Consider the following 15075-nt stretch of genomic DNA (forward strand, 5'->3'; position numbering starts at 1 on the left):
GCTGTTCAGATCGGTTGCACAATACCAATAATGAAACATAACTACAGTTCTTTTCTTTAAAAAAAAAAAGGAAAAAGGAAAAATTTATCAAAACCTGATCTCAAAATTCAGCAATAAATTGTAAAATGTAGAGACAGGTAAAAAAAAAAAAGTGAAAAAAGAAAAAATGTTAATGTTTCATATTCTATGCACCACAGTAATATGGTCATAAATTGGTTCACAAACCTAGTTATAGCCAAATAGCTAAACTCTTTTGTTACTACATTTAAATAATTACAGTAAAAAAGAAATTCATTAACTCTTCACTATTTTGAAATATCAAGTGCATTAAGAATTCCTGAGTGACAAGTTTCACCTATGAGTTGTTCTCAGGTCCAAAGACAAACTTTTCAAAAACGGCTTTTCAGAGCAACAGCCACGGAGATTCCTAGGTAAGAAACCTACTTCAGGGTAAACTCCCTTTCAAACACAAAAATAAAATAATAACATCTATTTGCCCAAAAAGTCGCAAGCTAAAATCTTTGAAAATTATTAGTAACTCTGGAACTAAAATTAGACACTGTCGAAAAGAGAGTATCACTACTTCAGTTGAAAAGAACATCCTTCATCATCCCCAGGACCTCAAGGAATGTCATCATTATTATCCTTAGTCACTCACTACTCACAGTATCACTACTTACCTAACACACTTTTAAATTTCTTGAACTTTTTCCCCCCTTTAAAAATCCTAATAAAGTTTTCTGATTTATCATATAAAAAAGTAAAATATTATAACAAATTAAGTAATACAAAATTAACACAGAAACACTGTTTTCCCCTCCCACTGGTTTCAAGTTTCTTTAAAGGTTAAAAAGAAATTCTTTATAATAGTAACAACATTGCACCACTTTGTTATAAATCTATGCCACGAGTACATTAATACAGGTCTTATGAATGCAATCAAAGATAATCTGCAAGCACTCTGAACTTCAAGGACAGTATTATGGCACATTTCAAAAAGACTTTCAGCACTGTATAAATCTGTATCATTTTTATCATGATACAGATTTTCAGGGTATGTTTTAATTTTACTTACATTTCACTTATTAAAAATCACTTTATTAAATAGGTGTTAATGTTACCAAGACTGGTATCTCATTTATGAAGTGCTATTTATACAAAATTTTAAGAGAGACTACATAGAGCCCTAGGGTGCATTATTATTATGCATAGCTGTTAATTTTTTTTTACTTGCAAGAAAAATATAATTCACAATACTAAACATACCTTTAACATGATGAACCAAGGACACAATGTGTTGAATAAATGACTCAGATGTGCTTTTGCTGGCCTGTGGCAACTTAATGTGGTCAAAGATGGATCGGAATTCTTGCTCCTTCTTGACAGAATGGACAAGTGTACTAGCAAGCAGTCTGTCTTTAGTCAAGGAAGCAGGTCTGGAGCATATCGGTAACAGACAGACACATACAAACAAAATATACCATTGGTTTGAATATGAAAATGGGAAGTATGGTCAGAAAATAAGATAATTAACTGGATTATTAACTAACCACCCACAGATTATTTACTGGGGAGCAATGTGGATTACCTGTTAGAATCATCAAGAGGAACAGGTGCCATTTTGAGTTTGACTTCAGGACGATGAGAATCACTGGCTATCATTTTGATCCTAAGTGGGCTCTCTTCTCTGAAGGTAGACTTTTCTCGTGCATCCAGATTCTTGTGTAGAGGGGGACTGTAATCAAAGAGGTCTTTGAGCTTTTCAGACTTTACCTGCTCAGGTGACTGAGTTTCTTTCTTTACTGTTATTCTCTCAGAATTTTTGTCGTCTTCCTTGTGCTTATCTTTTGCAGTGCTAGGCCTTTCTACTACATATCCAGTCTCTTTAAGTTTGTAATTTTTTTCTTCTCTAAATCCATCACTTTCTCTATTGCCTTTCAATGAAACTTTGGACTTGTACTTGGGTCCTTCCTCCTCAGTATTCCGATGAGACGTAGTAGCAAAATTTTTACCCTGATCTGCAAGAACTGACTTCCTGAACTGTCTATAATCCTCTGTCTCCTCTGTGTCATCCCCTTCTGAATCATTAAACTTTTGTTTTCCAGATTCCTTATCACTGAAGTAATCTAGAACTTCCTGATCTTCCCATTCTCCCTCTGCCCTCCCTTTCTCTGATCCTTTCTCCTTTGGAGCCTCTTTATCCCTGGTATTACCCCTATCAAGCAGGAATACTCTAGACTCTTCATCTGTGAACCTGTGAATAAGCAAAGAAGAGGATGGTAACTCTGGATTGCATTCATTCTGGACCACTTACATACTTAACTGTGCTTCCCAATATCACAGGGCCAGTAATAGGAGGAAAAAATCCTACTGAAAATTGCTTTTTTCAGATTCCACTTACAGAAAGCCTTAAAAGCATCCATAAAGCTTATGTGCTGAGTTTTTAAATAAATGCACAGAGTAAGACTTCTGAAGTTTAAAAAAAGTAAAGCCATTCTCAAAAACTTGTTGTTTACTCATAGTTCACAATTCTGCACTAACAAATCCAAATTTCCACAGAGCTTAAGTTTAATTTTTGAGACTAAGAACTACTAAAAACTTATCTGTAATACACTTATCTGATACTTAAAATATACTTATCTATTTAATATATTTATCTATTTGAATCCTACTTATTACACTCAAAATTTCACTAACATATCTACTAAGTAAGAGTTCAAAAAGGTGGACTTCAGTGTAGTTAATATTAGATGTTACTATTCTATCTAAATCACAAAATAATTCATGTATATACTTTTAAGTAGAAAATGATTTCTGGCAATATTAAGTAGAAACTACATATCAATTCAATAAAAAATTAATTTTAGGTTGGGAAGCACTAGAAAAATAAATAGCAAGCTTGCTGTATTTCCTTACTTAAAACCAACCATATTACCTTAGTAATCCATTTTCATTAAGGAACCTTTAGTAATGCTTAAAATTAGCATTTAGACCAAGCATCTCTCTGAAATGTTACTGGAGTCAATAAGAAATACCATTTATTATCTTTTCTACAGTCAGGAAAATTTATTAAAAATTGGCAGCTGGACTATTTATACTACCACACAAGAATATATAACTGCATTATTTTATGTAGGTCACGTTATAATGATGAAGACAAAATAAGCTTTCAATGCTTTAACACTTTCAACTTCTCATTTACATTCTTAATTCTGGACTTAAAAAATGGATGAAATGAAAAGGAAGAGCATGAATTATCTTCATAAACATTAAAACACTTTACAATCAACTTGGAATTATTTTATAAAAAGAAAGAAGTCACGAGTAAAAATACTTAAATACACATCACAATGCAATTTTAAAACATAAATCCAAACAGAATTCAGAGAAATATTACTATTATGATCTAAATTCTCTTAACTCTTACCTTTTTAAGAATTTTCCTGTCTTTGCAGTTTCCTGATCTCCACCATCAGGATAAAATGAGGAACGTCCCCTAGCCTCATCTCTTGGAGCGTTCTGTGGTGTGATTGTCTTTGCAGGGCTTCTTCGTGAAGGGATATGATGAATTGGACTATTCTGAGAAGGGCTGTATCTACTTGATCCATTTCCAACAGAACCAGACCCAGATCTTTCAGGACTATGCTGAATGGAATGTGAATGCTGAGAGGGTGTGTTTTTTGCAGAGTGTACTGTACTGAGCATGGGGGCATCAGAGCAAGATGAACTCTGACTAGGTGGTGTAGCAATTGGTGAAGGACTATGGGGCGATCTGGGGCTATTATCATAAGCTGAAAGGCCAGGCCAAATATCACCAGATGTGGCCGATGATTTATTAAACTCATCAATAGATTCAGACGGGTCGTGTTCAAACGTATCTTTCGGTTCCTCCTGTGATTTATTTTTCAAAGGACTCTCTTCTTGAGGTTCCCCTTCAGCTTTTTTGGTTTGTTTTTCCTGAGACCCTCGTCTTTTAGAGACAGGAGACTTGCTATAAGGGGACGAAGAACGAGAAGAGGATGATCTTGGAGACCTAGAGGATCTATATGATCGGCGAGATCTGCTTCGGGATCTTTGAGAAGAAACGGATCTTCTTTTTGGACTCCTAGAACGTGAACGACCTCGTCGAGGACTCCTAGAGTGTCTTCTATTCCAAACAGGTCTATAACCACCTCGATGGTATCTACCTCCTCCTCCTTGATAATACCCTCTACCCCTTCCTCTGTATCCATAAGGTCGTCTCATTCCTCTATTATTTCTGTAATCTCGACGATAATCTCTAGAATAAATTCGATCTCTACTACGAGATCTTGAATACGTCCTGGAACGAGACCTAGAACTAAAAATGAAATAAATATCAATGAAAGAAAAATAAACTATTCCATTGTACCATTCTGATTGAATATATTATGCAAATAAGACGTCAAAGCTAAAAATGTATTTTTTTTAAAAAACCCCTCATTTATATAAAAGTTAAAGGTTATTATTTTCAATGAAAAACATCTCAATTCTAAGGTATATATCGAGAAAACGGGGGAAAAAGTGACATCCAACAATGGGACACACTAACACATCACATTCATGCAGGCACTTAAAGTGGTAATGTCAAAAGAATACGTAATGCCACGGAAGAATATTCATTAGTGGCTAAATGTATATGTAATAAAAAGCTAGGTCAAGAAAAATACTAAAGAAAAATCAGAAACTAACATTAATTCATAATAAGATCATGGTCATTTATTTTTAACTTGTTTCTATTTTCCATGCTAAGTATGTATTACCATTTAAAGAAAAACCACCAGAGTCAATCATTTTTATATAAAAGAATAAACCTATTGAGACCTCAGAGTCAGAAACAAGAAACTATGAAATAGCAAAGATTATTTACTGCCAAATAATTCTTACATTATCCAATTCATCTCTTAACATTACAACAGTTCCCCTTTATCTGCAGGAAATTCATCCAAAGTTTCCCCAGTGAACTAATTCTAAACAACAGATCCACTCACAGCGTTCTTGGAGACTAAAACATGTTAATGAATTTAGCACTCTGCCTGTGTAAGCAATCTATAACTGTTAGCTGGTATGATTATTATAATTTAAAGAGGTAAAAGCACAGTAATTCACCTGTATCTCTTCTTCCTTGAGTGTGATCTTGATCTTGATCGAGAACTAGACTGTGATCTAGACTTTGATCTTGAAGAATGTGATCTAGAATTGGAGCGACCCATTTCTTTTCTCCTAGGCAAATGAGAGGGCAAAAAAGGTTAAAATTACAATGCAAGAGAAGTAGTTTCTATTATTTAACTTATCTTCAGATACAAATTAAATTTATAAAACATTAAGTTTCCCAAAGGATATTACCCATCATTATTCAAGTAAGTACTAAGTCAATTATCCCTAACTAAAACTGTATTTGCACCTGCATGGCAGGTATTGTAAAGAAACAACAGAAGATTTCTATGGACTTTTCCACTTATGTGCCTCAATCCAAAAAAAGGCAGCAGCTGCAGAAGTCAGAAAGAGCAATGACATCAGACTGCAGCAGTACGTTAGATGTTATTCCATGCCCAATACAAATGCCTACCTCTCCTGTAAAAAAGATAAATAATATCAGAGTATTACAGATAACAAACCTGAAAAGAAAATACAAATGACATAATATTAAAAAACAGAGTAAACCTACCCAGCTGTCATCATAAGTGCTTTATGGCTTTGAAATGGGACTAAACTGACCACTCCATGTATGCAATACTGCTTGGAATGGTGACGGATAAGTCTCCCAGTAGAATAAAGGTCATTAAGTCTCTTAACAGCTGGAGCTCAAAGCTCTGCTTTCAACAGTTATGACTGTAGAAATAAAAATGGACTTATGTGACAATGCCTAGTTCACCCTATAGCTTTCTGGTGAAAAGATGAAAAAGGATAAAAGAAACTAAAGAGATTGCTGCAAGAAGAGATTGGGACGGCAAGAAAAAGAGAACCTGTACACCAATATTCTAACTTTTCTAAATACTAGCTAGTATCTAATGCAATAATCAGACCTCATGAAATTAGTAACAGGACTGATTTATAAGATCTACTCTTTACAAAATTAAACCTACACATCTCCCAAGTTTATTCCTGCTACAACTATTTTAAATTTTCACTAATTTACACAAAATTAAGTATTTTTTCCCCAAAAAATCAACTCACTAAACTTTCCTAATAGCCTGCAATTGCCATGTATTTAAACCATTTTGACCTAATTAGACTTTGCTCAGTAGTATGAAAGTTTTTGAAAAGTATTGAGATAAACTAGAGGAAGCAATGATGTCTGCATACTTCCTCACCAAAAAAGCCACATAAATGACAAATTCAATGGGTTTCAAACAAATATTTATTCTAAAATAAAACACAACTGTCTTCAAAGAGACAAACACCAGCTTCATCTTCTCTCACTCTTAATTCCAAGTGAGTTAAGATATAAAGACAGTACCTTCCTCAGAGATGTAGAGAGGATTAAATGAGTTGATACATGTAATATTCTTAAAACAATTTTCAGCACATAATAAGCAATCAAACCTAACTTTAACACCCATGTAAAGGGGAAAAAGTTAAGTTATGGAACTCCTCTTGTACGCATAAAAGATAAGTTAAATAAGCAGAGCTATTTTGTCCTGATTATTTTTGAATAACTGTGTGTTTTGAGTCTTTAAGTAGATGTGTTTATAGAAGTAGAAGCAGATATACAACCTAGAAATAAAAGAGAATCTTTTCCCTAAAACTTTAAAAATCTGGCTTACTTCATACAAGTCACCATAACAAAAGTTTCAGACCATATCACTTTTAATCAGTCTAAATCATTAGGTTCAGAAGTCACATTTTCTTTAAAAAGTCCAAACTTCAGACTAGAAAAACTAATCATCTACCTTGGGTTTTATGCAGGATCAAGCAGTCAACTGAAGTCTTTGAGATACTGTAAGATTCTTCCTGGAGAGAATGCTCTGAGAAATTAAATTCCTAGCAAAGATAAAAAAAAAAAAATTTGAATTATGATAAAAAATCCACTATTTACAACATATTATCACTCAGCACTGCAATAAACTCTTAATAAAGGCACTAAATATTTCAGGAACAGAATATTGAATCAGGAAATAAGTTTTTAACCATAAAAGCTTAAAGAAATTTAACTTTTGTTTTAATCAGAATGCAGCAGTGCATTATGAAACTGCAGGACCTTTAATGCAAGCACTTGAGTTCTAATTTTAGCGATCTAGGCTTTAGAAAACAGAAGCTATACTGTCATCCTATCAGAAAATTCCAAAGTGGTTAGCGTAAGTGGCCATCTTGGTATAACATGTTATGTATCTATAGTAAGGGTTTCCCTCACAGCTCAGTCGGTAAAGAACCTGCCTGTAATGCAGGAGACCTGGGTTCGATCCCTGGGTCAGGAAGATCCCCTGGAGAAGGAAACTGCAAACCATTCCAGTATTCTTGCCTGGAGAATCCCATGGACAGAAGAATCTGGCAGGCTACAGTCCATGGGGTCGCAAGAGTCGGACACAACTTAGGATTCAACTACTACCATCTACAGTTAGTATTCATAATGCTACAGTTTATAACAACTATAGTTTGAGTTTACTTTAATGCTATTTATCTTATCTTCTCCTGACCACTTCCTTTCATATAGTTCAGTTTCATTTGAAGCCGATTTTTAAAGTTAATGTAACAACTATCATGCTGCTGCTGTTTATATACCAGATGTTTCAAAAAAAAAAAAAACAACCAGCCAGTAGATGAAACAAGTATCAACTGGAAGCCAGAGCTCTTCCGAAACTAATTTACATTACTATGCAAATAAATTTAAGTTATACACAAAGTATTGAGCAGTTTCAGTATTTACTGAAATGCTTAGCCTTATGAATAAAATTCAGTTATTATCAATTATGGGGCTTCCCAGGTGGCGCTAGTAGTAAAGAACCTGCCTGCAATGCAGGAGACACACGATTGTTCCCTGGGTCAGAAAGATCCCCTGGAGGACAGCATAGCAACCTACTCTAGTATTCTTGCCTGGAGAATCCCATGGACAGAGGGGCCTGGAGGGCTACAGTCCATGGGGTCACAAAGAGTCAGACATGACTGAAATGACTTAGCACACATTTTCAGCTATGTACAAAGCACAGTCAAAACTACGAGGGGATCAGAAACTAAACAATACAAAATTGTATGTGACTACACTCAAGGAATTAATAAATCAGTTTAAGTGGGAAAAAAACCCACATTAATATCTGTCCTATCAAATTATTGATCCAATGGAAAAAATGTAATAAAAATGAAAACACAAAGTAGAAGAAATAAGATTAAACTGGTAAAACAATAACATGTTCCCTAAATATTTATACAGGGCCTTACAGCTAAGGGAATTATTTTATTTTTAAGATAGGAAGAAAGAATAGGAACCTAGCAAGTATGGGAAATATAGCAAAATAAAAATTAGCAAAAACAAAAGAACACGGATACATTAAACAGAAAGATTTCTAAAGTATTCCTATGTTTAGTTTTAAAAATATTAGATCCCCCAAGTGGGCAGAGAAAAACTCTCATCTTCTAAACTGATAGGCTGTTATGAAACTTTATTCTGACCGAGAAGTCCAATACTACTGATTCACTGCTGGAAGTGATACAAGGCTCATTTTAACCAACACTTACCCCCAAACAATTCTAAAAGGCTTATTTTAGTTTCTGTATATCCAAAGAAGAACCAATTGCCAAGTCTCTCTTTACTCCAAGTCATGATTTTCTGAGGTACCAAGAAAATATATGCTAGAAACAGCAAAGTGAGGGAAAAGGGGCTGTAGGCTGTTAGCCTAGCAGACGTACCTTCTTATTCACAATCAATGAATATATTCAAGCATCCATACAAAAAACTCAATGATCATATACAAAATATGACACATAATACGTTAATAATATACATTACAAATTAACATTTAATACTGTTAATATTTAAGACAGTACAAAAATTGTAATCAGCTTGCCTTTTTTCTACTTTAAACGGAAGTCTATATACAAAGCACTGTGTTATATATTATGGGAGACACGACAGGTCCCTGCCAAGTCACTGTCCAACTCTGTGCGACCCCACAGACAGCAGCCCACCAGGCTTCCCCGTCCCTGGGATTCTCCAGGCAAGAACACTGGAGTGGGTTGCCATTTCCTTCTCCAATGCACGAAAGTGAAAAGTGAAAGTGAAGTTGCTCAGTCATATCTGACCCTCAGCGACCCCGTGGACTGCGGCCTACCAGGCTCCTCCATCCACGGGATTTTCCAGGCAAGAGTACTGGAGTGGGGTGCCATTGCCTTCTCTGAAGAACTGTGCTAGGTGACTTTAAATAAAATTACCTTATTTAATCCTCATAATCCCATAAGCTACATATTTAACCCCACCTTTCAGATGAATTTAAGCTTTCATAATTCATATGAATTTAAACAAAGGAGACTATCAGAAGCCAGACACTACTACTGTAGGAAACACAGCACTTTAACTGAGACATTAAGTTCCCTTCTCTGTTGGAGCTTACGTTCAAGCCAGGGGAAGAGAGAAACCAAAGAACACAAAGTGATGTCAAGAGATGGAGAGGAGGACTACTTCAGTGGATCCTTGAACCATCTTTAAAAAGGTAACAAGTTAAAGAGAAGGAACACTGCAAAGATCCAAGAAAAGCATTCTAGGTAAAGGACACAAACTTAACCAATTCAAGACAAACTTGTAAGAAGGCTGAGGTACTGTGATCAATGAGAGGGTACAAGATAAGGCAGGAGACAGGAAAGGACTAAATCAAATGGCATCTAATAAGGAGGCCAGAGTAGAGTTGAGATTTTACTCTAACTGTAATGGGAAGGTCGTAGAAGGTCTGATTTGGGAAGTGTCACCATCTTATTTATTTGCATTTTAAGATGGCTGCTGTATAGAGCATGAACCACATGGAGCAAAGAAAAGGGAGACAAATTAGAAGGTTGAAGTAACAGTAAGTACTTGAGCCCAGTCTTAATTTTAGCATATTCAGGATGTGGGCTCCAAATTTTTGGAAACTACTGCTATTCATATCTTTAATAATCCTAAAAATACCTCCCATGACTATTACTCCAATTGACTAGGTTCAAAATTCTGGTTTGACAATTAACCAGCTACCCAACTTTGGACAAATTACTTTAATCTCTTTCAGCTTCACTTTCCACAGATATAAAATAAAGCTAGTAACAGTACTTACTCATAGGCTTAAGATTAAATGTACTAAACTAATAAATAGAAATGACTTATCTGGCACATGGTCTATATTCAAAGTTTATTAATTTCACTTCAAATGATTAATATTTAATATTTTTGGCATAGCATTAGTCAGCAGTATTTAAAAAGTCAAGAAATGCTTAACAGGGTGTGAGGATGGCCAAGTGGTCTAAGGCTCCAAACTCAAGAAATGCTTAATAAAATGAGTGGAATTTTGCTTTAAAATACTCCAGAAAAATGGAATTTGAAAAAGAACAGATTTCACATGTATAACTGAATCACTTTACACCTGAAACTAACACAATGTTAATCACCTATACTCCAATATAAAATAATTTTTAAGCACTCTCAAAAAAAAGCAAATAATGTTAAAGTTGGTAAATGCTGATAATTATTAAGCCTAAATAACAGCTCAATATTCCACTTTTGTGCTTGAATATTTCCTTAAGAAAAAGCTTAAAAAAAAAAAATGGTTTAGTCACAAATTTTTGGTTCTGTGTCCAGCTCCTTGGCAGCCTGCTTTAGAAAAAAGCATGCAGAACTGAGAAAAAGAATACCTGCATTCCAGACCAGATTGTGCCACTCCCTGGTTCATGTGGCCCTAAAAAGTTTTCTACCTTTTTTGGCCTCCTCCTAGTATACGCTTGCTCCTTGGAAGAAAAGCTATGATTAACCTAGACGGCATATTAAAAAGCAGAGATATTACTTTGCCAACAAAGGTCCGTCTAGTCAAAGCTATTGTTTTTCCAGCAGTCATGTACAGATCTGAGTGCTGAACTGCAAAGAAAGCTGAGCGCCAAAGAACTGATGCTTTGGCATCAATGAAGACTCTTGGAATTCAAGAAGATCCAATCAGTCTATCCTAAAAGAAATCAGCCCTGAATATTCATTGGAAGAACTGATGCTGAAGCTGAAACTCCAATACTTTGGCCACCTGAAGCGAAGAATGGACTCATTGGAAAAGACCCTGATGCTGGGAAAGACTGAAGGCAGGAGAAGAGGGTGACAGAGGATGAGATGGTTGGATGGCATCACCGATTTGATGGACATGAGTATGAGTAAGCTCCAGGAGTTGGTGGTGGACTGGGAAGCCTGGCGTGCTGCAGTCCATGGGGTTGCAAAGAGTCGGACACAACTGAGTGCCTGAGCTAAACTAGTATATGGAGAAATACTAGATCAAGTTGAAGGTTTGAAAATTCCGAAATAACACACAAATGTCAACCTGTATTATTATTACATTAATGTTTGTAGGTTTTTTTTTCCAGCTGGGGGCAAAGAAAATATTAAATACTTAGTATCAAACACTGGACTGGTTCCAAATTGGGAAAGGAGTACTACATCAAGGCTGTATATTGTCACCCTGCTTATTTAACTTCTATGCAGAGTACATCATGCAAAATGCCAGGATGGATGAAACACAAGCTGGAATCAAGATTGCACGGAGAAATATCAATAACCTCAGATATGCAGATGAGACCACCATTATGGCAGAAAGCAAAGAAGAACTAAAGACCGTCTTGATGAAAGAGAGAAGAGTGAAAAAGTTGGCTTAAAACTCAACACTGAAAAACCGAAGATCATGGCATCCAATCCCATCATTTCATGGCAAATAGATGAGGAAACCACGGAAACAGACTTTATTTTCTCGGGCTCCAAAACCACTGCAGATGGTGACTGCATCCATGAAATTAAAAGATGCTTGCTCCTTAGAAGAAAAGCTATGACCAACCTGGACAGCATTATTAAAAAGCAGAGGACATTATTTTGCCAACAAAGGTCCATCTATTCAAAGCTATGGTTTTTCCGGTAGTCATGAATGGATGTGAGAACTGGACCATAAAGAAGGCTGAGCATGGAAGAACTGATGCTTTTGAACTGTGGTATTGGAGAAGACTCGAGGGACCCTGGACTGCAAGGAGATCCAACCAGTCAATCCTAAAGGAAATTAGTCCTGAATATTCATGGGAAGGACTGAAGGAAGCTCCAACACTTAGGCCACCTGATGCGAAAGAGCTGATTTCATTAGAAAAGACTCTGAAGCTGGGAAAGAGTGAAGAAGGCAAGAGGAGAAGGGTATGACAGAAAACGAGATGGTTCGATGGCATCACCCATTCAATATACATGGATTTGAGCAAGCTCTGGGAGATGGTGAGGACAGGGAAGCCTGGTGTGCTGCAGTCCATGGGGGTCGCAAATAGTTGGACACAACTTAACAGCTGAACAACGTTTGTTGACTTTTTTCCAGCTGGGGGCAAAGAAAATATTAACTACTTAACATTCTGGGGCTAACACTGACAACCACTGTTTAAGAAACTTGAACTGAAAAATAAACAAATTCATAACCTACAGCTATAACCTAAACATTTACACTTACCAGTCAGAGACAATTGGACTTCCCAATTCCCTTATCCACTTTTTTGTCACTTAATAAATCACTGTAAATTACATAGCTGTGGTTGTTGTTCAGTTGCTAAGTCGTGTCTGACTCTGCCACCCCATGAACTGAAGCATGCCAGGCTTCCCTGTCCTTCCCCAATGATTCTGAATGCAGCTTCTGAAAAACCCTAATACGAAGTTCTATATATAATAGAAGCGAAAAGACTTTCCATTTCTATTAACACAAGTTGTCACTCACATAGCTAATCTAGTATAGGTAGCCGCCCATATTCAATACACTGAACTAAACCTGAGCCTACCCAAGTCACAAGTTTTCAGAGATCTATCTCCAAGTCCTGAAACACTACTGCTCTTCCAACTCAAGAATCAGCTCTAGCCAAAAAATTTCCTTTGCCACAATTATCTGAATCAAGGAGGATTCCCATGACTACCACAATGTGACAATGAAAAGTGTGGTATTCTTAAAACAAGATGCTAACTGCCATCAGTAGACAGGCTTTAGTTTACTCACCTAAAGTAAGTTATTTCGGACACATAATCCTCCCATTCAATTAGTTATCCAAAATTGTCTAGGATCACATAAAACTGCAAATAAACTGGTAGCGTTTCCTCCTATGTAAAGGTTCTTTGTCTAAACTGTAGCCCAACCATTCCAGCTATAGTCCAATCTGAATGAGAATTCACAGTGAGAAATAAACTGTTTTGCCTTTTAATATCCCCCAAATTTAAGAGGCGCTGCTGCACAAAAAAATACAAGACTGAAGGAGCTCATCTCTGTATGTCATTTTTGGTCATATCTACCTCCAAATTTAATTTCAAGTTTTTTCACTTCTAAAATTATACATATATATAAAATAAATAAAGTTTGACTTAGAAAAGTAGTTGCCACTACTGCTGGATTCTGACGAGATACACCTTAAAATTTAAATAAAGCCAACCAAGGATTTATGATGGCAAAGTCCCTAACCTCAACTCACCACTCCCATCCATCCATTTATACCACCAATCGCGGATGCAACTTTTCTCACAAGGTACAGTGGCTAAATCTGCATGAAGGACGTGGCTTAGCGGATACTCCAGAACTGCCCTTTAGCCCCGGAGGTGGCAGGGCCGTCCTTACACCCATCGGCTGAGACCGCTGCCCAAGCTAGTAACTAGGCACCAAATCCTAGAGTCAAGAGTGCACTCTCGCTTCAAATCAGTTACCAGGGGAACCCGAAGAAAATTTTCCCGCAACCCAGAAAGCCGGAGGCGGATGCCGGGGTCAGAGAGCGCGGAACGAGATCCTAGGACAAACTAGAGTAACAAAATCAAGGCGTAAACCGACCGGGAGCGTGAAGCCTGGGAAAAGGAGTTAAAAGAGGGCGCGAAAAGGGGTTAACCTACCCAAAGCACTTTGTTGCAGGTTAGTTATTTTGTCCAAGCCTCTCAGGCCGGAAAGAAAGGTGGCGATTCCAGCCAATGAGAAACGAACACAAGTTGCACCTCGGACCGCCAGAGGAGCCGTAGGCGGAGAAGGGAGAGAAGAGGAAGCGCGCGTGCGCCGGGGAGAGCTTTCAGTCGGCCACGCGCAGAGGTCCGGACTGAGGAAAATGGGGGAAGGGTTGAAAACGCAGATCTGCGCAGGCGCACGGAAGGCCGCGCGGTCTGTGGGTCTCGAGCCAGGCTCGCAGGCGCGCGCGCGCGCACGGTTCTCGCTGCTCACCCCACCCCCCACCTTTTCGGCCCGTAGTGCCTCGAAAGCCTGAGGGAAACTGGCTGGGAAACGCATAAATAACGGCACAACGTTTCCTGGGCTCTCCTGTCACCGCCAACCCGCCACTACCAACAAAAGATTCAGTAATATTCATTCCTCCTCGATATTCACTGCCTTTTGAGTTATCTAGACGCAACGCAAGGCCTACCTGACACGCCGAAGGACGGTTCCCGGGACTTATCTCACCGGTAACTACACAGCGGCCATTTCCCCACTCAAGAACGGGAGGAAAACCATAGAGGTATCTTCGACGCGCTAGCTCCTCTCCGTCACTTCCGATTTGGGGCGTGGCCTCCGGTGCCGCTAAATATCTGACCAAGTCCCACCCACTCCACCGCCCTAAACCCGCTCTCCGGCCGCGGTAAAGATGTTGCCTGAGGCTTTCTGGGAAGTCGCGTGGCTGGTCTCGCGCGATGATCTGGCGGCTCCGCCTTCCGGTCTTCATCAGCCGCCTCCGCCAGGGTGGCGGTAGAAAGTGGGCGGGGTGTTTTGGTGATGTGAGGTCGTGGTTCCACACCGGGGTATTCGCTGGTCTCTCTGGTTTGCATTGAGCGAACCCTCCGGACCTCGCTTGCCCCCACTTTTGCTCGTCTGGTCTATTTTTTCTGTGGGACCAACTCTGACCAGGCCGGAAACAAAAGGATAATTTCAC

General features: G+C 37.9%; 1 protein-coding gene across 7 annotated transcripts in view; it reads right to left on the reverse strand.

The window, feature by feature from the left end:
• Positions 1-14736, reverse strand: part of BCLAF1 (BCL2 associated transcription factor 1) — a 30913-nt gene extending 16177 nt beyond the window's left edge. For 2 of the 7 annotated variants that reach the window (XR_003512664.1, XM_027551649.1), the window contains exons 1-6: positions 14572-14733; positions 6912-7002; positions 5128-5241; positions 3428-4339; positions 1589-2254; positions 1267-1436 (exon numbers count right to left, since the gene is read on the reverse strand). Coding sequence is in view for 6 of the 7 variants with exons in the window: in XM_027551649.1 (XP_027407450.1) it covers positions 1267-1436; positions 1589-2254; positions 3428-4339; positions 5128-5231 (1852 nt within the window). In the remaining variant the exon portion in view is untranslated. Of the gene's footprint in view, positions 1-1266; positions 1437-1588; positions 2255-3427; positions 4340-5127; positions 5242-6911; positions 7003-14053; positions 14131-14571 lie in introns of those variants that run through there. The other 5 variants (XM_027551650.1, XM_027551651.1, XM_027551648.1 and 2 more) reach the window with 5 other exon arrangements.
• Positions 14737-15075: the final 339 nt, after the last annotated feature.

The sequence above is a fragment of the Bos indicus x Bos taurus genome, chromosome 9 (assembly GCF_003369695.1).
Source record: "Bos indicus x Bos taurus breed Angus x Brahman F1 hybrid chromosome 9, Bos_hybrid_MaternalHap_v2.0, whole genome shotgun sequence".
Taxonomy (NCBI): domain Eukaryota; kingdom Metazoa; phylum Chordata; class Mammalia; order Artiodactyla; family Bovidae; genus Bos; species Bos indicus x Bos taurus.